Below are 14,884 nucleotides of genomic sequence, written 5' to 3' on the forward strand. Positions count from 1 at the left end.
TCACGGCCACATGTCACACATCACTCAGCGCTGCCATCTCTCTTAGCCGTGAACCTCATCCAGTCTCATGCTGACTTGACTGCCTGCTCACAAATCCATCCTCTTCGGCCTTGCTCTCCAGCTGAGCTGGCTAACTTAGTTGCGGTCGGTCATAATCGGCTCTTTGTGATTCGGTGAGGCCGTACCGGTGCTGCGACAAGACGCGCCGAACATCGGCCCTTGTGATATTTTGTGCCCTCGTTTGCCTCCAGTCAAATGATTTGCAGTCTGGTCCGGCCGGCAGTGATTCATATATAGTCGCCTCCGGTCTTGCTGTCGTGACTTGACACATCTTCTTCTCTTCGATCTGGCTGCCGCGTTCATTTACACAAGCGTCCCCCTGGTCTTTGACAAATCTTGTACCACCTCAACCTCAGCCTCGACCTCACCCACATTCAGTCGTCTTCACAATGCCGTCTGCTGTGAAACCCCCGCAGACCCTGTATGACAAGGTGCTCGAAGACCATATTGTCGAGGAGAAGGAGGATGGCACCATCTTGCTCTACATTGGTATGGCTTGATCAATCTCTGACCTCTCTTGTGCGCTCTACTGACGACTGTTTGGTTATAGACAGACATCTTGTCCACGAAGTGACATCACCAGTAAGGAAGACTACAACTGTGCTTATGCGAACAAAATGCTAACGCAAATACAGCAAGCTTTCGAGGGTCTCCGCAACGCTGACCGCAGAGTACGAAGACCAGACTGCACACTTGCTACAGTTGACCACGTATGTGTTGACAAGACACCATCATAATCTACCAATGAACCCGCTAACACATGCCAGAACATCCCCACTGCATCGCGAAAAAACCTCACCACAACCGAGAAATTCATCGAAGAGACCGACTCGCGGTTGCAATGCATGACCCTCGAGGAGAATGTCAAGGCCTTCGACCTCACTTACTTTGGCCTCGACGACAAGAGGCAAGGTATCGTGCACATCATTGGACCCGAGCAGGGTTTCACCCTTCCAGGCACAACTGTCGTATGCGGTGACAGTCACACATCCACACATGGCGCCTTTGGTTCTTTGGCCTTTGGTATTGGCACCAGCGAGGTTGAGCACGTCCTAGCCACGCAGACCATCATCACACAACGAAGCAAGAACATGAAGGTGCAGGTGGACGGCGAGCTTGGCCCCGGTGTCGGCAGCAAAGATATCATCTTGTACGTCATCGGCCAGATTGGCACGGCTGGAGGAACCGGAGCAGTCATCGAATTTTGCGGGTCGGCTATCCGCGGCTTGAGTATGGAGGCCCGCATGTCCATGTGCAACATGGCCATTGAGGCTGGTGCGAGAGCTGGAATGATTGCTCCGGATCAGACGACGATCGACTACCTCAAGGGACGACCGCTGGCCCCCAAGGTTGACAGCCCAGAGTGGAAGAAGGCCTGCAGCTACTGGCTTGGTCTGAAGTCAGACGAAGGCGCAAAATTCGACATCGAGGTGCACATCGATGCAAAGGACATTACTCCAACTGTTTCTTGGGGAACTTCGCCTCAAGACGTTGTACCCATCACCGGTGTAGTCCCTGGGCCAGACGACTTTGAGGATGAGACCAAGAAGAACGCCTGTGAGCGAGCCCTCAAGTACATGGGTTTGACGGCTGGCACACCAATGCAAGAGATCCAAGTCGACAAGGTCTTTATTGGATCTTGCACAAACTCCCGTATCGAGGATCTGAGATCGGCCGCGCGAATCGTAGAGGGTAAACACATTGCTTCCAACATCAAGCGTGCCATGATTGTCCCCGGATCAGGACTTGTAAAGCGACAAGCAGAAAAGGAAGGGCTCGACAAGATCTTCACCGACGCTGGCTTCGAATGGAGAGAAGCAGGTTGCTCCATGTGTCTAGGAATGAACCCGGATATCCTCTCGCCTGGCGAGCGTTGTGCCTCGACCTCGAACCGCAATTTCGAAGGACGACAAGGTGCAGGTGGACGTACCCATCTCATGTCACCCGCTATGGCTGCTGCTGCCGCCCTCGTAGGCAATCTCGCCGACGTCCGCAAACTAGCTCCCCCCTCCTCTGCCCCTGCAAAGGGCTCCCCCAAGATCGAGCTCGATGCTCACCAAGAAGAAGTTGGTAGTGACGAAGAGATTGACCGCATCATGGACCTCCCCGCCGCCTCGGAACAACACACGGCCAGCAACAGCACCACCAAGGGCGCCACCGCCGGCATGCCCAAATTCGAAACGCTCCGGGGTATCGCAGCGCCCATGGACATTGCCAATATCGACACGGACGCCATCATTCCCAAGCAATTTCTCAAGACTATCAAGCGGTCTGGTCTGGGCTCCGCACTCTTCTACGCCTGGCGCTTCGATCCGGTTACGGGGGCAGAAAACCCAGACTTTGTGCTCAACAAGGAACCCTTCCGGAATGCGAAGATCCTCGTATCCACTGGCCCAAACTTTGGCTGTGGATCGAGTAGAGAGCACGCGCCTTGGGCCCTCTTGGATTTTGGCATCAAATGCATCATCGCACCCTCGTTTGGCGACATCTTCTTCAACAACACGTTTAAGAACGGTATGCTGCCTCTCCGCATCACCGACTCGGCCGCGCTGGCCATCATTGCGGCCGAAGCAAGCGCCGGCCGTGAGATCGAAGTCGATCTGCCCAACCAAACCATCCGTGATGCGGACGGCAAGGAACTTGCTCAGTTCGAGGTTGAGCAATTTAGGAAACACTGCCTGGTCAACGGGCTTGACGATATCGGTCTGACCATGGCGAATGAGGACAAGATTGCGCAGCATGAGGCGAAGAGGACGCAGCTTTGGCCGTGGCTGGATGGCAGTGGATACTTGAGCAGGCATGGCAAAGGGCCTGTCCGTGTCAAGGCGGACATCAAGGCGGTGCCCAAGACAAACAGGGGTGAGGAGATTGGGGAGCCTTTGGAGTGGTAGAGCATTAGGAGCCTGCTTGTCTGGTGGGAGAAAGAGTTTTGGGATAAAAAGAAAAGGAATTTATTCAGAGGGTCCTTTTCCGTTGGTATCATATTCCTTGGCTTGATTAGTGTAACACGAATTCATGATCGTTTCGGCGATGGGGGGGGGGTGCTTTTGTTTCTCCTCATAGTCAACAATATGTCGTCTTGATGGCTTCTTGTGACTGATTCCATGTCTCTGAAATCCTGTCTCAAGAGGATTCTAAGATTGATCACTTGTGCCAGAAGTGGCAAGGGATATATACCGCGTCTATGCAGTTGCCTCCAAACGACAGTTTCCCAAGCGCCCCAACGCCCTCTCCCACTCGCCTTGTCTTAACACAGCACATGGCCTTTGGGCCTCTTGAACCATTTCCACAAACCTATTGGTCACGCATGCATCAACGACTCTACCGTCCCGGCTGCGCGCCCGCTAGACCCGGTCCATCCTTTGTCCAAGCACCCTTCCTCATGCCCTCCTCGATCCTCGCCCAAATCCTCTCCACAACCTCCCTATCCCTCCACCTGCCCTTCTCACTGCCCGTCCACTTGTCCACGCGCACAGGCATGACACCCCGACCTAACGCCACCACATTCTCCGGCGGCTCCTCATTGCTCCAGCCGACATAGATACCCGGGTAATGGGCAAACAGCTCGGCCGGCTGATTGTACTTGTACGACTTGAACTGCCACGTCTGGCCCGTGGTGAAGATGGCGACGACGCGCGACCAGTAGGTTGGTTTGAAGCTGACGGTGGAATCGACGAGGATAAAGGTTAGAGGCGACGAGGATATGGAGGGTATGACGCGCTGGATACGCAGCATGTTTGTGCTCGAGGCTGTGTCTGTGGCGTTGGGGGGTACGAAGACGCCGTCGCCGAGGAATTGCTTGGCGTTGCTTGTCCGGAGGAGGGACGAGGCCGAGGGTGAGAGCAGGATGATGGGTTCGAGGCGTTTGGCGGGGCGTTTGGGGAGGGTGGCGGTGATGGGGGGTGCGAGGCTGGCTTTTGGGTCCGAGGGTCGGTGGCGCATAAACTTTTTGGCGATTTCACGGTAGGCGGAGAAGTCCTGGGTTTTCTTGTCAGTTCTTTCTATTCTTTTTGTTTTCATTCGAGAAGGGATTTTGTGTATGAGACGAGGGGGGGAAGGTGATGGGTTGATTGACGTACAATGTTTTTGGTTCCTCGAAGAATGGTGTTGTGATCGCCCATTTTCCTCTCCCCATCATAGATCTGTAAGAGTCGTGCATCCACCGTCTTGCCTCCAACCGCACCAGCGCCCCGATCAAGTGGCACGCCCTTGCCGCCTGCAATGGCCGCGGCAGCACCACCAGCAGCTCCATGTGCGCTGGCGCCCTCGATAGGCGCGATACTGTCGCTGCTCTCCGTCTCTCCACTCAGCCAGGCTATGAGCTCAATCTTCTGGGCAAAAGTAAGATGTTGCACGCTGCCGCCCGCTCCGCTAGGTAATTCTTCATTCAGACCCTGTACGGCCGCAAAGTAGTCGGTGACAGAGGCGTCCTTGTTCTGCCATGCAAAGAAGCAGCTGCGCAGATCCATGGGCTTGCCGTCGGGCGCAAAGCGCGTGGGCGCCGTGAGGCTGAATGTGCGATGTGCGCCATCATCCGTCTTGAAGGAGACGTGTGTTGCGAGCGAGAGCTGGGAAACCGAGTCGGTAGTTGTTGGATCGGGGGATGTGGTGAGGATGGGGGCTCTTGAGGCTTGGATGGAGAGGCGCAGGTTGTAGAGGGCGTCGTCGATTTCCGGTTGCGCTGCTTCCATGGTGAGAGGAGGAGGCGCGAACAGAGCGCGCGTCCAAAGTCGCGTTACTGGTGTGTGTGTGCCTGTGTGCGGGTAGGTAAGTAGTGGAGTGGTTGGGCGTCTTTTGTTGAGGTGTCTTTTCACAGCTAAATTGGGGTGGCAGCTGGCAGCTTGCAGCTTGCAACTTGACAATAGGCGCGCGACTTTTGGGGCTGCCCAAGTTGGGGAGACAGACGGCGTACCGGTAACTACGGGAGTTGCCCGGGGTTCAACCGAGGCTGACCTTGCTCTTAAGTACGAATCCTCGATTGTATTGTCACACACTTTGGTCTATATTCTATCAAGTCTCAACCATGTTTTCACAGTCTCAAAACGAACCTCAATCCATATATTCTGGCCGTCTTAGGTATATGCTGAAGACAGCTCCGGTTCTTGTTTAACATGCTCATCATTCCTGTACCTACCACCGGTAGCACAGCCAGTGGCCACCAGTTGGCTTGCTCTGTTATACCAATGGCAGTTGTTCACAATATCCACCACTCTGACCACCTCCACTTCCAACCGTCGCCTCGCAGCGGTCCAAGTAGTTCCACCTATTGAACAGCACTTGTAGCAATTCTGCGTAGCGTCAACCGTTGCCATCACGTGGTTCTCCCGATGAAACAATGTTTTATGAGCAGGCTTCGCCTCTCGATCCTTCATCACCAAGCCTTCCGCACCAGACCTCAATAGGCACATCGTGGGCCGAACTGACCCACAAAGAAGCTTAGTCTGAACTTCCAAAACGTTTCATCCAGCCGCTTCTACTTTTTGACAGCTGTCCATCTATCCGATATTCTGTCATTCCCGCTGTCATGAGCGCAAGTAGCCCAGTGACAAAACCAAATGTGACTGGAAAATGCGCCTGAATCAGTTCGTTGGTATTGGGAAGCAACTGTTCGGTTAGCGACAGGCTTCTTTCTACATGGCATGACCACGCAATCATTCCACGATGCGTTCTCCGTGCTTCTGCAAGCCATGAGTCCAATTCCTGGAGATTCAGACTCAGGGTGAAGCTAGTGGATCCATGTGCGCCCGCGCCCACCCGATATCATTCTAACCCAAGAAAGAAGTACTCTCATTTCTCATTTCTCATTCGATCAGTACTTTAGGTCCTAGGCTGCCTCTTTTCGTTACAACTATCCTGCTACTGTCCTTCATTCTTGTACATTACTTGTCGTTCGCTTTCTTCGCACAGCTGGTCTCTGTTCGCCCTTGACTCCAAGATGTTTTCCAAGTTTACCCTTCTGAGCACGCTCGTTGGTATTGTGTCGGCTGGTAAGAGCTTGAATCACACTGACAGCTGCTGTGGTTACTAAGATACCAAAGGCACAACCATTTGGGATGGTCGCTTCAATGACATGACCTCCAGCGTTGATCTCGAGAAGTGGTCTTTCTCCAACCCAGTGGGTGCCTACCAATACTACATCCATGGTTCCGGTACCGTCGACAAATACGTCAATCTCGATGCCACATACAAGAACCCCGCCGATACTGGCTCGAAGCAGGGTGTCAGGATCACCATTGATGAGACAGCCAAGTGGAATGGTCAGACTATGTTAAGGACTGAGCTTATCCCTCAGACAACCGCTGCCATCAACAAGGGCAAGGTCTACTACCACTTCTCGGTCAAGACCTCGACCGACAATGTACCCACTGCCACCAACGAGCACCAAATTGCTTTCTTCGAGAGCCACTTCACTGAGCTCAAGTACGGTGCATCCGGCAGTTCCAATACCAAACTGCAGTGGCATGTTGGTGGTGTGTCCAAATGGGACGTCGAGCTGGTAGCAGATGAATGGCACAACGTTGCATATGAGATTGACTTCGACGCTGGCTCGGTTACCTTCTGGCACTCCACTGGCAGCGCTCCCTTGACCAAAACTGCTGGACCTTTCGATGCAAGCACACAGTCCAATGGTGCTGACTGGCATTTGGGTGTTCTCCGTCTGCCTGGCTCGAACGACGCACCTGGCGCTGAGGATTGGTTCTTCAGCGGCGTGTACGTCGAGAGCGGTGGCCTTACTACCTCTGTTAACACTGCTGGTGGCGCGGCTGAGGCGGAGAATCCAGCTGCCTCTTCTGTCGGTGTCATCGCTTCTTCTACCAAGGCTGCCGCTGTTGTTGAGACACCTTTTGCCACTCCATCCAATATTTCCCTCGTCGCTTCATCTACTCTTGTTGCATCTTCCCCTGCCGCAACTCCAGACACTCCAATCGCTTCGTCCAGTGCCGCAGCCGTCGAGACTCCAATCGCTTCGCCCACTCCTATCGCTGATCCAACTCCCGTCATTTCTTCAACTGCAACTAGTGCTCCCGCCCCTTCCGCTGGCACGGGTGCTGGCTCTGACGCGGTTCTGCCTGAGGAATTCACCATCAAGCAGTTCATTGCTTGGCTCAGGGCAAAGCAGGCGACTCTCTGAGCCTTGTTGTGTGAAAATACGTGGAGGATATCTCTGTGAGGTTTCGATACTACGAATATGGTTCTTGTGTAAATTTTACATTCTTGATTTAGGAAATATTAAACGTGTAACTTTTTGTACCTACTGCAAGGGTCTCCGAATCCGAGTCAATTCATGCATGCTTCGGCATGTTATGACGCCAACTGTATCTTCTAGAAGAAACGCGTTGCTTGCATTCATCTTATTACGCCATGAGTTCGCGCAAATGACTACGATGCACGAGGATGTACGCTAAGGGCATCTACCACGTACATGTTCGGACGCATCGACTTCAGCAACGCCAATTCCCAGAAGGTGCCAATTCAATTTACTATTCTTGTCCATGGTACTTCATTACGTGTTTTGCGCCGTTGTCCACCCGATTGAAGTTGTGCGCAAGTGAGTTTTTGGCACTCGCGCGTTTGGTGCGTCACAACCACATTCCTCATTCTCAGCCATCACTGGCCCAGCCACACCGCATTCCTTCCCGCCTCCACTCGGTACGAAAATGAATATTGGTCATGGACAAGAAAACTGCATATGATCCGGTGAAGAGGTGTAGCACATCACCTCAGTGCTCGTTCTACACCACGCAATTTTCTATGCATACAATATCGCCGAAAGCCATCTTACTACAATCTATCAGATGTTATTCCGCAGACATAGCCCAACGCCAGTCGCACTACCAGTTGCTCTGATTGCTCCCTCTAAAGATCAAAATACGTCACAGACGCAACACGTTACTTTCAATTCATTCGCACGAACTCCGAAGACTTTGGAGGAGGTGCCGTCGATTTCTGCCCAAGTTCCTAATACATCTTCAGATCGGTCTGATAGTCCTACGAAGAACTACATCTTCGCTATCCCAGTGCGTGCGCGCCATCCACGGAGGGAACCAAGCAGCAGAAAGACAGGAAATGCTACCATACATACTGATGCCACCGAAGAGCACGCGGCTTTCGAAAGTGATGCTTTCGCAGTCCATATGCCTACGACTCGATTGCCTATCATCGACAGGGCTACCTCTCGGAATAAGCCATCACCCGCCGCACAAGCAGAAGCTTATCAAACGTACAAGGAGAAGGCTCGCCAGGTACGAGAAAGAAACAACTGTACGGGAGTACGGGTCCCGTCTAAGATTTTATCCTACGATTATACGTCTCCGAAGGTGACTTACCGGACTGCACCTTTTGTCAGAGAGCATAGCCCACCTTTAAGTTCACCTAAGCCCGCAGGATCGTTCCCCATAAGCCCACCGATACCGCAATGCTCTTGGAGACAAGCTGAAAAACCGAATCATGTTCAGACTTCATCGCAGACCTTGGGCCAATCTACCCGAGTGTATACTGAGCGCAAGCCACTGGGACCCAGTAACCATGTTGCCTTTCCTAAAACGCGGCTCCACTATCGCAGTGACTCTGAGGCGGGTGCTTCGAGCTCCACAGCTTCTCCAACACAACCCGGCCCTATCAGAGTCCGTATCAAACCGAGAGTACTCAGCCCTGAAAGAGAGCGTGTACAGGTAGAAAGCAACTACCAGCTCTACTGTCAGCAGTTATCAACATTCTCGCCCCCTACTTCCCGATCACCGAGCCCAGTCAAGTCGATGCCAAACTTCACACGTCAAGTTTCAGTAGAAGGAGACTCACTCTTTGGGTACCGGAGCAGAGATGTCGCTGGAACGACAGCGGGAGCAGCATCATCTTCAGGCAACGACAAGGAACAGGAGAACCCCAAGGCAACAAAGAAGCCAGAAAGGGCAGACAAGCCATTACCAAAACGAAGCCTGGGATCCCGTTGGCCATGCCATCGTCCTGCAGGCCCTCGACAGCCCAAGCCCGCTCTCACGCCCATAGTCATGTCGAATATCACTCCAAGAACCATACCCACAACCGCTGTTCCAAGACTATCCACATACATTAGTCCCTTCGACCGCCACGCCACACCCCCCATCCCCACCACCCTCCGCAGCCCAGCAGCGACCCGACCCCCATCACCCCGCAAAACAATGCCCATAGCCTCTTCCGTCCCCGAAGGGAAATTCGAAACCGGCTTCGCGCAAATCAAGCACCTCGCATATGTTCTTTGTAAAATCGGCCTTGTCATCTACGCCATCATCGCATTGTGGTTTGTGCTTGATGCCGTGCGCGAGGCATTCAACACGATTAGTGCGCCGTTCCGCTTCATTAGATTCGTAGGCGGGTTTGTCTGGGTGGGTGTGCTGTGGGCGGTAGGATTCCTAGGTGCGACGTGGGAGAGGTGGGGGTTTAGAGTTGCGTTGAAAGGGGGGTAGATGTGGAAGATAAGATGGTGAATGTTCTTCTTTTTGAGATTATAGTCCTGTAGATTTGTAGAGCTTTTGCAGATAGTTGAATTCCCTAGGAGATGATTAAGGCAAAAGAATCTTTGTTTGTGTTGATCCCAAAATATTATGGTGTTCGTCGATCTAAAATGGTTTTGGTGTTCCTGAACCCAGTGCCGAGGTATTCTTCCCTAAAGTGACTACTAGCAAACTTTACGGACGTTATATATTTTAGAAATCCCCATTCTTCCATATTGAATACAAGCGCAACGAAAGTTGCATTCCTCCGCTTGGTGTAGTTGGTTGATCACGTTCGACTGTAATATCAAATAAATTGTTATCGAAAGGTCGCTAGTTCGATTCTGGCAGCGGAGAAACCATCTTTTTTTTTCATCTTTTTTGCATCTCCTACATTTCATTCTGTGTCTTTTTGCTATTTCTATGTACCTTTGTGCAAGGATAGGATTTAAAATGCGTTTATAGATGTACAAGGTATCTAGAGTATATAGTAAGTTCTTAAGTAAATAAAAACATATATATCTGGCGTGTCTTGATGCACGTGTCAGTTTAGCGTATTAGATTCTTAGCTTAGCAGATACTGTTGCATCCTAACAGGCATACAGGTGAGACAGTTTACTACACACTGATGGTATGCATCTATTAATGTGTGTCTGTCTTATCTAAGCTACCATGGTACTTGAAGAGTATGGGTATATACTGCCGTGCATTATACCCTCACGAAGCTGGCGCGACCTCACAGGAAAATTCAAATACAAAGATATTTACTTGGTAAACTCTGGTTCATCTAAAATTATACCTAGCAGAGTGTGGTAGGGACGAAAACAGCCGGATGAAGTTTTCCCCCCCCCTGGTTTGGTTCGATCTGTGACCTAAGAGGCTCCACAATGTTGTCTGTATTGGTAGGTACTAGGACCTCCTTCGCCATGTTTCATCGAAGGTGGCACAGGATCTAGAATCAATATTGAAGAGGTTGGTGAGCGCAGCAATAGGACAAAATTAAACCACAAAATTATATTGATAACAAAGCACAACTACAACAGCAGCAGATTGTATGTATTAAGGCGATAATTCTGGAATACATCATATTTACAGGGTACTTGATGCAATTTGGCCAGCCTTTTTTGCAGGCAAGGCTCGTCATCATTGAGCTGTTTTGTCTGCTGTGTCATGAATGCCTGTGTCACGTGTAACTCTAGCCTCTTAGCGGTGCCTGCCCATAGATAGCTCCCATACTCCTAGTACAATACGATCACATTGCACACTGCATTTGTGCCCTCCTTATCGTCGGATACTGCATTGTCCAGAATATTATTAATCAAGAACGCAGATTACAAGCTTTCAGATGTGCAATATATTATTTAAGATCAAAGAATGGATAGAGGTTGTTAAGTTTGTTGAATATCTGCTACAAGTGCCGTGCGCAGTTGGCTAGGCTGTAAGAATGAAGGTATACTCCCCAAGGGAGTATCACGAACCCTCCTTTCTGCTTCATATCATTGATGTTATATGCACAAGACTTCACATTAGTTATAAAGTTATATTATCTTGATGGTGTAGCCTCAATTACTGCCATAATGTAAGTATCGCTTCCTATCGAGTAGAAAGGTGTGCACATAAAATGTAGTCGTTCTTCATGATGCAGTATTCTGCTTTTAAGTAATAAGAATGCATTGAACAAGTCAAAAGTATAAATTATAGGCCATGGCAAACTCATCAAGGTGTTGTTACGAACAGATGAATTTGAAGCGCTCGCTCAAAGATTGTCTACAGTGACGGTAGCCTCGCACCCTTTGCATTCATAACGACTGATTTGCATCTAAAATAATATACCATGTTCGCTCCAAATGGGAGAGAGATGTGGCAGATCTACCTACCTATCATAGGTGCCTAGTTATCAGCAATTTGATGCTCTGCCCCCAAACATCTGGGTGATTTTGGAGTTACAAGCAATTGCTTCCTTGCTAGTGTTGTGTGTTTTTCCTTGATAGCGGGGGAAGCGGGCTAGGTGGGGTCTGTCTGCTAGCTTCAAATTTGGCAGTTTAACCATTTTCCCTGTGGAAGATGGGAACAATTGTGTTTTCGGCAGCTATATTTATGCAATAGCGATCAGTTTTCTCATCAAATCGAACCAATCAGGCCCGATGGCGCAATGGTAGCGCGTCAGATTCCAGTTCTCATGAATCTAGAAACCTGAAGGTTGGGTGTTCAAATCACTCTCGGGTCAGAAGACCATTTCTTTTTGCCATTCTTTTTGGCCATCCTTTTGCTAGACCCTTTAATCAGCACGCAATTCTTAGAACCATACTGTTAGACGTTGATAGACGGGGTAATCAATACAAATTGAACACTCTACTGCTTGCATTGACTTTCGATTGATTTGTGTGTATATTATCCGAACGAACCAAAGACGACTGCCTGACCAGAGGAATTGTCCTCCTGGACCATGGATTCCTCAAGGGTGAACAAAAGATGGGAAGTACGTATCACGAGTTCTATGATGCGCATTAGTTCGGGATTGCCGGTAAGTGTTCACAGTGGTCGGCCTATGCGCTTACCAACAAACTCGATTTCATAGCTCACAGGCAAATCCTCGTCGCTCCTGATGAGAATCGGCACATCTCTCCGAAATTTCTTTGGCCTAACGTTGAACCGTAGGCCTGTGTTCTTCGCGGGGCTTACCCATAGAATTTGTGGATCATCCAGATCGGCAGCCCCCTCGACGTCCTCTTTTGCGACTGCCTTACCTTTGCCCTCTGCCTTGTTGGGCTGCTGTACTGTGGCTGTGGGATGATCGCGACATCTTGTATCAGCATCTTTGAGCCAATCTCTCCAGACGCGCAGTACGCCTTCCTCGACACCCACGAAGGCGGTGAAGAGACCGCTGCGTGGCGCAATTTTGACAAGGTTTGTCTGGGCTACCAGTTGTGTGAACAACTCATGAGCCTCTAGATTAAGAATTTGCTTGACAATGTCGCCGCTGCCTTTATCCTGAACCGTCCCGGGAAAGGTGCGACTTCCTGGGATGTCTCCTGGTCGTGCCATCACCCTTCTCCCACCGGGCTCGAGATCGCGGCGATGCGGACGGAAGCGCGAGTACATACCATGCATTCGCCCTAACGCGCCTGCATCACAAGCCCCATCTCTATCATATTGTGTTAGCCCATCAGTGCCACGATATGCACAAAAGTATGCTGGCTCGGTGAGCTTCGCGGACGGATGATAGCATTCAAGAAGCAAGGTGTAATTATGGAGCTCGGAAGCCGCGACCATTCGATTATGGAGGATACGTAGGATGAGGTTATAGATGCGTCGTGATATGGCGGTCAAGGGCAGGAGGTCGGGAGTCGGAATGGGAGTGAAGAGGTGCAAGAGCAGCTATCATTTGGTAGTTAGCCACATTAATGCGAGTTATTTGCCCAAAGTGCACATGCCTCGTTTGGGAGCCGGTAAATATAGCATTCACTCATCTTGGCAAATGATCCTATCACAGAAGCTCTTGAAGTTTGAACCTGTGCCGCTTGATTGTGGACGCCGTCGCTCTGACTTGACAGGAGACATGTTTGACGGAGATAACATATCGTCATCACGGCGCTAAGCCGAGGTCACAGCCCAAAAGCGTTAGTGCCAAACAGGAACGCGCCTTCCCATTCGCGACTTCTCATCCACCGTTTTGTCTCTCACCGCATCGGCTTCAACTACCTCGCACGCGTTGTATGCAAGGAATTGTATGCGTAACTTGCTGATACCATACCATGTCCAACATGAATGACTTCATCGTGGCTCGGCATCAGGGCGCTAGTCCTCATAACAATCAGTCGACAAGTCATCCCGCAAGGCGAGCTATGGCTGCGAACGCAAAGGTCTCATTGAAGGAGCAGAAAGCTACTCAGAAAACTCAACCTTCATCTGGTCTCCCGGCTCGTGGGATAGGTACTGCTCAAAATAGCTCGGCAACGCGTCAGGTCCCAAGGCCGCAACATGATGTCTACGGTACTGACGTAGAGAGCCTCGACACCTCGGTGGAGGCTTCCTTGGTCAAGGAAGAGAAAAACCAGGCTGATGGCCCTAAACCTGAGCAGCAAAACCTGGCTGCCGACCTTGAGGAAGCTTCAGGTATTGATGAAGATGGCTATGAGGGGCAAGAGGCAGACGAAGAAGAGCCAAATCAATTCGGTGCGAAAGAGATTGAGATTTTACAAAGGGAAAATTTGATGAATTACACGTACGCAGAGCAAGTGAAGTTTCTCCAATCTGTGGGCATTCGGCAAGGCTTCCGAACCCTGGAAGGAGACTCGTATCCTTCCACTACGGACGGACAGCCTACCCAGTGGGAAGATCAAGTGGTTTCATCCGAAGACTACGCTCATGAAGAGCCTGTCGTGCCGGCTCATACAAGCGTAAAAACCCAAGTCATGCGTCCCATTGCTCAACATCCTCGGCACTACGGACAGCTCTCAAACACCGTCGGAGTCACACAAAAGTCGCCAGGTATCTTTCAACAGGGATCCCACCTGCGTGCTCAGCAACGCACTGCTCCACAGAGCAGCCAACGTGTTGTATCCAATGTACAACAAAATGTCGGTCCTTTATTCTCTAACCAGCCGCCTACCTACACCCAAGCGAATGTCGGGCCATCATCCGCTATCCCTATACATCTCAACAGCAGACCGGCTGCATACGGTCAGGCCACCCAGATCTTTCAACCAATGCAGCGAGCCATTTCCAACCCTCCCCGTATGCAGCTCCCTAGAGTGAAGCCGATGGAGCTGGATGCACCTGCTAATGGCAGAGCAGGGCCAGGGAGTCTCCGTCGGCCCTACGAAGACGATCTGGTAGGCGAACCCTCTATTCGACCCAATGATGATTACGGTCACAAGGCGCTCCTTAGTATGAGCTACGAGGATTTGAAGAAAGAAAGTTTCGACCTGGATCCACGTGCTGAGGCTGCGGTGCTCAGCGATGACGTTCTGCAGAAACCATTGACGGAGCGTTTGGAGTATGTGCATAAAAACCTGGACGCAGAGAAACAAGCCAAGTTCTTCTCCTCGCTACCAACGACTGAATGGGAGGATGCAGGCGATTGGTTCCTAGACCAATTCCAGAGCATTATCCAGAGAATGAAGGAAGCAAGACAGACGAAACGAAAATTAGCACAAGGATTTGAGGAGGAGGTTGAAAACCGCTACTCGCATGTCTCGAAGAAGCAGCAGCAAGTGGAAGCTGCAATGGATAAGATGAAGCAACAAGGCGAAAGTCTTGTACCCAAGAGTCCCCTGAGCTCCAAGAGCCCGCGCCCTAAGAAACGTTGATGGGTTCGCGAAGCCAAATTACTTTTTCTGCGTAAACATTGC

The 14,884-nt window shown here is 50.8% G+C and overlaps 6 protein-coding genes across 6 annotated transcripts; 4 read left to right on the top strand and 2 right to left on the bottom strand.

Annotated features, from left to right (window-relative positions):
- Positions 1–254: 254 nt before the first annotated feature.
- On the top strand, positions 255–3,132 carry IAQ61_002422 (uncharacterized protein). Its single transcript, XM_003834268.2, has 4 exons — positions 255–549; positions 611–642; positions 696–770; positions 828–3,132. The coding sequence occupies exons 1-4, from the start codon at positions 450–452 to the stop codon at positions 2,949–2,951; spliced, it is 2,331 nt and encodes a 776-aa protein (XP_003834316.1). The 5' UTR covers positions 255–449; the 3' UTR covers positions 2,952–3,132.
- On the bottom strand, positions 3,133–5,479 carry IAQ61_002423 (uncharacterized protein). The gene is made up of 3 exons (XM_003834269.2): positions 5,195–5,479; positions 4,140–4,798; positions 3,133–4,038 (listed from the first exon to the last, which is right to left on the bottom strand). The coding sequence occupies exons 1-3, from the start codon at positions 5,466–5,468 to the stop codon at positions 3,382–3,384; spliced, it is 1,590 nt and encodes a 529-aa protein (XP_003834317.2). The 5' UTR covers positions 5,469–5,479; the 3' UTR covers positions 3,133–3,381.
- A 516-nt stretch (positions 5,480–5,995) lies between these two features.
- Positions 5,996–7,192, top strand: IAQ61_002424 (uncharacterized protein; the record flags this gene model as incomplete). The annotated part of the gene is made up of 2 exons (XM_066095541.1): positions 5,996–6,047; positions 6,099–7,192. 2 exons carry the CDS (start codon positions 5,996–5,998, stop codon positions 7,190–7,192), a joined length of 1,146 nt encoding a protein of 381 aa, XP_065954377.1.
- A 664-nt stretch (positions 7,193–7,856) lies between these two features.
- IAQ61_002425 (uncharacterized protein) lies at positions 7,857–9,503 on the top strand (the record flags this gene model as incomplete). The annotated part of the gene is made up of 1 exon (XM_003834272.2): positions 7,857–9,503. One exon carries the CDS (start codon positions 7,857–7,859, stop codon positions 9,501–9,503), a length of 1,647 nt encoding a protein of 548 aa, XP_003834320.2.
- A 2,418-nt stretch (positions 9,504–11,921) lies between these two features.
- IAQ61_002428 (uncharacterized protein) lies at positions 11,922–13,000 on the bottom strand (the record flags this gene model as incomplete). Its single annotated transcript, XM_066095542.1, has 3 exons — positions 11,922–12,025; positions 12,089–12,908; positions 12,965–13,000. The coding sequence occupies 3 exons, from the start codon at positions 12,998–13,000 to the stop codon at positions 11,922–11,924; spliced, it is 960 nt and encodes a 319-aa protein (XP_065954378.1).
- Positions 13,001–13,285: 285 nt separating this feature from the next.
- Positions 13,286–14,842, top strand: IAQ61_002429 (uncharacterized protein; the record flags this gene model as incomplete). Its single annotated transcript, XM_003834274.2, has 1 exon — positions 13,286–14,842. One exon carries the CDS (start codon positions 13,286–13,288, stop codon positions 14,840–14,842), a length of 1,557 nt encoding a protein of 518 aa, XP_003834322.2.
- Positions 14,843–14,884: the final 42 nt, after the last annotated feature.

The sequence above is a fragment of the Plenodomus lingam genome (genome assembly GCF_022343315.1).
Source record: "Plenodomus lingam strain CAN1 chromosome Unknown contig_14, whole genome shotgun sequence".
NCBI classification, from domain to species: domain Eukaryota; kingdom Fungi; phylum Ascomycota; class Dothideomycetes; order Pleosporales; family Leptosphaeriaceae; genus Plenodomus; species Plenodomus lingam.